The sequence below is a fragment of the Lolium perenne genome, chromosome 3 (genome assembly GCF_019359855.2).
Source record: "Lolium perenne isolate Kyuss_39 chromosome 3, Kyuss_2.0, whole genome shotgun sequence".
Classification (NCBI taxonomy): Eukaryota; Viridiplantae; Streptophyta; class Magnoliopsida; order Poales; family Poaceae; genus Lolium; species Lolium perenne.
The window spans coordinates 94,785,560-94,792,963 of record NC_067246.2 but is presented as its reverse complement, the minus strand read 5'-3'; the positions used below and the strand labels follow the sequence as shown (position 1 = coordinate 94,792,963).

At 44.8% G+C, this 7,404-nt stretch overlaps 2 protein-coding genes across 7 annotated transcripts; one reads left to right on the top strand and one right to left on the bottom strand.

Annotated features, from left to right (window-relative positions):
• The first annotated feature begins 2,035 nt into the window (after positions 1 to 2,035).
• On the top strand, positions 2,036 to 6,062 carry LOC127341885 (uncharacterized). Of its 6 annotated transcripts, none has more exons than XR_007875965.1 (6): positions 2,036 to 2,360; positions 2,955 to 3,037; positions 4,058 to 4,169; positions 4,598 to 4,737; positions 5,173 to 5,288; positions 5,396 to 6,062. XR_007875965.1 is itself a non-coding variant. In XM_051367827.1 (6 exons), the coding sequence occupies exons 3-6, from the start codon at positions 4,117 to 4,119 to the stop codon at positions 5,577 to 5,579; spliced, it is 489 nt and encodes a 162-aa protein (XP_051223787.1). In that variant the 5' UTR covers positions 2,036 to 2,360; positions 2,955 to 3,037; positions 4,058 to 4,116; the 3' UTR covers positions 5,580 to 6,062. The 6 variants fall into 6 exon arrangements, 3 of the variants coding, with proteins under 3 accessions (XP_051223787.1, XP_071684135.1, XP_051223788.1); XM_051367827.1 differs by having other exon boundaries at positions 4,602 to 4,737; XM_071828034.1 differs by lacking the exons at positions 2,036 to 2,360; positions 2,955 to 3,037 and adding an exon at positions 3,085 to 3,476 and having other exon boundaries at positions 4,602 to 4,737.
• Positions 6,063 to 6,233: 171 nt separating this feature from the next.
• On the bottom strand, positions 6,234 to 6,872 carry LOC139837948 (uncharacterized). Its single transcript, XM_071827275.1, has one exon. It carries the CDS (start codon positions 6,870 to 6,872, stop codon positions 6,234 to 6,236), a length of 639 nt encoding a protein of 212 aa, XP_071683376.1.
• Positions 6,873 to 7,404: the final 532 nt, after the last annotated feature.

Below are 7,404 nucleotides of genomic sequence, written 5' to 3'. Positions count from 1 at the left end.
CTCATGATCTTCATCCGGTAGCCTCAAGAATCCTTCGGCTTTATTCTTGAGAGCATTATACTTGTTCCTCCTTGTACTCTCACTTCCAATGCAACTTGAGGTCAAACCATCCCAAGCTTCCTTGGCGGTGGTGTAGTTCCGGACACGATGCAATTCTTTCGTCCCCACACTAGATTGAATCATGTGCAAGGCGGTGTTGTTGAGTTGACTATCAACCGCTTCTCTTCTAGTCAAGTTGTCGGGGTTGTATGGCTTGAAGCCCACCATGATGATTCTCCATAATTCGTTGGAGGCACTGCAAACATGAGAGCGGAACTCAAATTGCCAAGTATCGAAATTTTCAATAGAAAACTTAGGTGGGTCGCCCCGAATGTTCAAATGGGGATGGGGAACCGGTATGTCGGGTGATTGGAAAGGTGGAGGTACTCGATTGTAGCTCTCACTCCCATTGGTTCCCCTAGGAGATGCAATGGGAGATTTGATAGTGTTTAAGTTATCACCTTCCACGGGTTTGGTAGATGAGGGTAGATCCGAAGTCTCTCCCTTATCTAACGCACCCGTGTCTTTTACCTCTACACTAGGAGCCTTGGGAAGGGCCGGAGCCAAAAGCTCGGCAATCATCTTTTTCATGCTTTCCATTTGGGCTTCCATGGAGGACTTCAATGAATTGAAGTCTTCCACGGAGACCATCTTGGCGGCCCCTTCCGAGGACTCCTCGTCCGGCATACTCTTAGGCGGTTAAGCCCGAAATAAGAGCCGAGGCTCTGATACCAATTGAAAGGATCGTATGCCGCACCTAGAGGGGGGGGTGAATAGGTGCTAACCAATTTTTAGTTCTTTTTCAATTTAGGCTTGACACAAAGGGTAAATTCTCTAGATATGCAACTAAGTGAATTTACCTATATGACAAGGCTAACAACTAAGCAAGATATATCTAAGCAATATATAGAGAATAGGATAGAGGTAACCGAGAGTGGAGCACGCGATGACACGGAGATGATTCCCGTAGTTCCCTTCCTTTGCAAGAAGGTACGTCTACGTTTGGAGGAGTGTGGTTGCTACGAAAGACAAACCAACAGCCACGAAGGCTTCACTCAGATCTCCGGTGAGCAACGCCACGAAGGCCTAGCCCACTTCCACTAAGGGATTTCCTCGAGGCGGAAACCGGGCCTTTACAAGGTTCTTGGGGCACACATCCACAACCAAATTGGAGGCTCCCAAATCTGTTACAACACAACAATCAACAACAATACATCAACACAAATCAACTAGGGAACCAAATAGGAACACTAGCATGAGATCCCTCAAACAAGAGAGGGGGAAATGAAGAACGCTTCGGTGAGGATGTAGATCGGTGTCTTCTCCTTTGAATCTCCAAAGATCAAGAGCTTTGGTTGGGGGAGGAAGGAGATCTTGCAAATCTTGACTTTCTTGAGGTGGCTCTAATGGAGGTGGCTTGGCAGATTTCTTGTATAATGATTGAGCAAGCAACCAAGGTAGGAGAAGGGGGGTATTTATACCCCCTCTCGAAATGGAGCCGTTGCAGCTTCCGGGGGGCCGGATAATCCGGCCTAAGTAAGGGCCGGATAATCCGCCCCCCCCCCCCCGGATAATCCAGTCTTCGGGACAAAACCAGGACAATGTCCGGCCAAAAGTCCGGCCCATGTACTGAGCCACATTTCTTCCAGTCCTTAGCCAAAAATGGGGGGGCCGGATATTTCCAAAATATCCGGCCCGGATAATCCGGCCCTGGTACAATACCGGGACATTATCCGGGTAAATGTCCGGCCCCCATACTGAGCCGCATTTCCTCGAAGACTTAGCCAAAACCAGGGGGCCGGATATTTCAACAATATCCGGCCCGGATTATCCGGCCCTGGCCAACTTTTCTGATTTCTTTTGACAGTCGATCAAATCCAACACACAAGATTAAATATCTATGTAATCTCTGCACCACTTAAACAAACATTAGTGTATCTTATATATTAACATCAAACACACAAAACATAATATGAGAGATGTTCTTTCACCCACCCCGTCCCCCATCCCTGCAACACCCTGATCCCTCCTCCGAGCTCCAGCTCTCCCCCATCTCGCATCCCGTGTGACCGACGCCTCCACATCAACGACCACCTCCGGCCGGTGACCCGCGACTGGGAGGTGCTCGAGCTCTTCAGCGGCGGAAGCGGAGGCGTGGATCACCCAGCTTGCCCCCGCTCGCATGTCCCTCGAGTCAGCCGTCGCCGCGCGCCTACAGCTCGCGCTCGCCGTCCTCCTCCGCTGATATCTCCTCCAGTACATGGATAGTTGTCGAGCTCAGTCGCCGCTTCCAGGGCCAGGCCCTCTCATCACGCCTGAAGGTACTGGTGCTATATTGCCTGGCTCCTAACTTTTGCATCTTGCTGTAAATATTGAATTGTAATAATAATACAGTGCTAGGTTGTGCTTGATGTTCCGGTTTTGCATTGGGTCTTCCCGATAATGCTTGCTTAGCGATGCTTAATTTGTTGGCTGCACTATACTTGCTCTGTTTAGGAAATTGGGCATTCAATTTTCCGCACTGAAGATTGTTTTTTGTGTCATGTACTATAATGGGTTCTTCTCTCTGTGGGTGAAAATAAATTAATGAATCTAATGTGCCGTAGGAATTCTAATCTTCAGCTAAGTTAAAATCAAAAACTGATATGCAAAGATAGGGAACACTACCCATATGCCAGAATCTGCGATGGTAATGTCATTGTGTTTGTAACGTGAGTTGAGATGTTGCTACTGTGAGTTCCCTTAGACGGTTATCAGAGAAAGCTTTGTGCTTCCTGTGTATGCGAGATAATTTTATCTGAATAACAGTAGTTGAATCTTTTCAGTTCATATGCCTTCTCCAAAATGTAAATAGGTTGGTTAGTGTATGCTTGTACATGAATCGTTTGCCATCTCAAAGTAATATGGCATTTCAGGGAGGGAAGAGCAAGCAGCAAACCAGGTGAGGAACCAAAGAGCAGGCAGAAGAAAACATAAATCAGTGAACTACGTTTCAAGGGTAATCTTCCGTATACTCTCCATACTATAATTTGTTGCATGAATTGCATAAATTGCTACCCAGCTTTCTTATATGGTTATCCCAAATTCTACTTCAATGAGCTTTATGTACCATTTTAATGTGACATGGTTATCCCAAATATTTATATTTGTAAAGTAAATTCCGTAATGTCGCATATTAGTCTACCTGCTTTATGGTTGAGCGAACCATCTGCATAGGATTGCCATGAATCTGGTTGAGGAAGTTGAGATGCATTTGTCTGCTGCACAAATGGAGCCATGCCTGAAATATGATAGCATATGATAAATTAGTATGACATATATATACTTGCATCCAAAATCACACCATGTATATGATAGCAGATGTTAAGAACGCATTACCTGTTGCAGGTGTCTGGGTGACTCCCAATTGTCCAGCAGATGGTGTATGCCATATTGCGGTATCGTTATTGAGATTATCCAGTATAGTTGCTTGTTTTTTAAGTTCTCGTGCTTCACGCCGGCGCCTTGAAATCTCATCTTTATGTCTAGCATAATATTCTCTATCCCTTTTCCTTTTGACCTCTTTAGGATCTGCATGTACGACAAAATAAACTTTATATAACAGCAAGCGATTTAAACAAAGTCACTGTTGTTAGTCACGTAGGTTTTACCCGTTGGTTATGTCCTGAAATGGAGTACGGTTCGATGATGACATGTTTTGTTATGCTTCCTTTGCCTGCAAAAGTAAATGGTATTAAAAGACTGCAGCATATGTGAAAATTTGAGCTTTCTAAAACACAGTAAACATAAAAGTTTGAAAAACCTAAGAAGAAATCTGAAGTAAGCATAACAGCTTCTCAGGTTTATCAGCTACCACTACAGAAAGCAGTCAAACATCCATCCTGGTTGCAAATGTGATGTCACTTTCCGTACTAACTTCTTCCCAGCTATTTATATTTTTTAGATGCATGTGGCACGCACGATTAATCATCTTCTATTTGAGCTTTCATACTCATTTTTATTCCACTCTCTGTCATAGAATGTTGGAAAATATTTTCAAGACTTGGAATGCTGGAATTCTTGGTCCAGTGAGACTTTATGGCCAGAATGAGGGAAGAAGAGATCTCACATGGCAGAAATGAACTTATGAGGTAACATACGTCTTGTCGTGTCATGTCGAGTTTTAACCTTGTGTGTATCGGTCGAACTAATGATTTATATCCTTTTGTTGCACATTTATTATTGATGGGAAATCCTTGTGTTATCAATGAACTCGCATGGCTAATATTATTTTCTTTCATAAGAGAGGATGAATCATCAATTTCCTTTTGAAGTTAATTTTTGGGTGCGTTATCAATCGCCTTCCATGGTTAATTATTTCTTTTAGTAGAGAAGAAAAGATCCCTGGGTTTCCAATTTTGTGCTAATCAACGATTTTGCTAGCTGACATCAACACACATGATCGATGTGTAATTATTACTTTTTCAAGATGTGTATGAAACTGTGGCTCTGAAACATATAGTTGAGTTCTTTTATATCATTGCATTGTCCTAAAATTGTTTTATGGCTGCTGCTCAAGGTAGTAATGCTGATGGGCCATACAGCATGCCAATCTCTATCAGGCATGCCATGCAACTCCAAGTTAAGGCAGAGATGTTGATTTTGTGCGAGGACATGACCAGTGACCACCGGCCTAAAATATTCAAGAAAATCGAGGAGGTGAGGGGTGGCAATCAAATTCATAAGATTATGTTATTGTGTTTTAGATTCTTGAGATGTACTCATACATATACCATGGCCATTCGTCTTCCTCATGTACACATACATATACTTGCTGGTTTCTGCTCCTCCTCTTCCTTGCCTACACTACTTGTAGGTTGTAGACAATGGATATGATGCAATCCAACCTTTCCTAGTAATAGCTCTATGATAACGATTTATTTCCTTTTAGCATGCAAAGATGTAAGAAAGAGGATGCTTGTATTTGTTTTATTACTTGATCGTCTCATGAAGTGTATGCACCAAGTAAAACTATAGCTTGGGGCTTTAGGTGTAAGCAGGGCTGCTGCTTGTGTGTCTTTGTTTGACACAACACGTAGTTGAGTCTTGAATTAACTGTATTTCTTTGTAACTCTTTTCTATAATTCTGGTTAGATTCCAAATGTGAAGGAAAGGTGGTTCAATTGGACAACACTGAGGGGAATTAGCTTCATCTATCATTCATTCAACAAGATAACTTGTTACGTACAAATTGTCAGTATGATTAAATGGTACAGTGCTTTTCTAATAGTCACAAGATTTAATTCTATTTGATGTAAGTTGTACATTGCTATTTCATTCCGGTACCTTGAAATTTGATGTGAAGCCGCGTGTGCAGGGATGTGAGGCAGCCTCCTTGGAGCAGTTGGAGTTGGAGGAGCAGCTGCCGACGGCAGGTGCTGGGCGGCATCCTCGATGGTGTCGGCGGTGACGTCTTGTTGGTGTTGATCCGTGATGGTATCCTTCGTGAAGGACTTGCTGGCGCGGTTGGCGGCAACTACGCACTACGGTCTAGCTATTGACCATGGTGAGTTGATGGACATGGAGCAGTTCGAGTTGGCATGTGTAGGGCGCCGGCGCTGTCGCTAGTCCGTGGTGCCGAAGGTCGGCGAGGGCGCTGGGAGGCGACGGTCGTGCGGATGAAGATCGGCGAGGGGACGAAGGTCGGCGAGGGAGCTGGGAGGCGACGGTCGTGCGGATGAAGATCGGCGAGGGGACGAAGGTCGGCCGGGGAGCTGCGAGGCGACGGTCGTGCGGGTGAAGATCGGCGAGGGGACGAAGGTCGGCCGGGGAGCTGCGAGGCGACGGACGTGTGGGATGAAGGTGGGCACGTTTTGGTAACGGTTTTATTTGGAGATGCGTTAGTGGAGATTCGTCCGGATTGTTCAATTAATGTAACGATTGGAGATGGTTGTCCGGTTGTCCGTCCGGGCTGATCTAGACCATACGATCTGTTTTGGTTGGTTCTGATTTAATGGATCTGCCCCCTTCTGGGACCTTTTATATTAGTGGAGATGGAGATTATCGCCGCTGAGAAGTGTTTCTTTTTTTTTGAAATCATAACATATATATTAAGGTCAGCAAGCCGCCTCATTAAAAACCTTCCAGCCCCCTTCGGTACCCTGGAAGGAAAAGAGTGCGTCTGGTACTTGCCGCCTCATAAACAAGAGTACAAATTACAGGGTTGTGAACAGAGTCACATCATTCATTACAAAGGGCAGAATAACATCAGGTGGATCACCCTCCCAAACCCTGTTCTCTCTATTGATGTATGCCAATTTTGCCAGTTCATGCCCCACTTGATTTGCTTCTCTATGACAATGCAGAAACGATATTTCTTCCATCTCTTTAGCTTTCTGGAAACAGTCGGCCAGAATAGCGGCATAGGGGCTATTTATATCCACATCTCCATTACAGGCTTGGATCAGTTCTAAGGCATCAGCTTCAACTTGGCAAGACAAGCATCCAAAGCGCTCCAGGAAAACCAAACCTTCATGTAACGCCTTTGCCTCCGCCATTGCCGCGCTAAGAAGATTGTCGATAGGTCGACAAAATCCCCCCTGGACTTCTCCTTTACTATCTCTCAAGACCCCTGCCACAGATCCCAAACCATTAGGATAGTATGAAGCATCAATATTCAGTTTCAGCTTTCCTCTATTCGGCCTTAACCACTTAATCTCTTTCTCAACAGAATTCTTATTAGCAGTTTCATAGTTTGCAGTTATCGCCTTGATTGCAAAGGCTGACTTTCTCGGGTGGCTAATAGACTCCCCTTTTACTAGTTCTCTGCTGAGAAGTGTTTCTTTGTGGAACATGCGGGTATTATGTCTTCCCCACCAGAAGGCCAATCAAAGAGGCCCACGGCTTGGAAGGGCAACAGCACACATGGGCTGGGCTGGGCCAGCCAGGAGCGACGAAGCCCATCGTAGTGTTAAGCAGCCTCTATCTGGCTCGCCGCCCGCAAGGAACCAAACTGTTAAGCCAGGCACACTAGATCCATCTGGACGGTTGGTATTCCAGTTTCCTGCTCCGGTTTTCTGACAGTTTTCTCTACCTCTATCTCTACTATATCTCTACTCTCTATCTCTATCTCTACTATATAAAAAGGAGGAACTGGTTCTGTTTCCTCCGGTCGGAGGTTTCGTCCTACATATTTTTCATATGATCTTTTTACCCTTCCACCGCGCCATCAAACAATTAATCACTGTATCATCAAGGAATAGAATCACCGCACATCCGAAAGGAAAAGGAAAGTAAAGGAAATCGGAAAGGAATCTCCGCACCATCAAAATTGAGTACCATTAGAAAGGAAACTCCACCAATTACACAACTAATTATCTACACTAC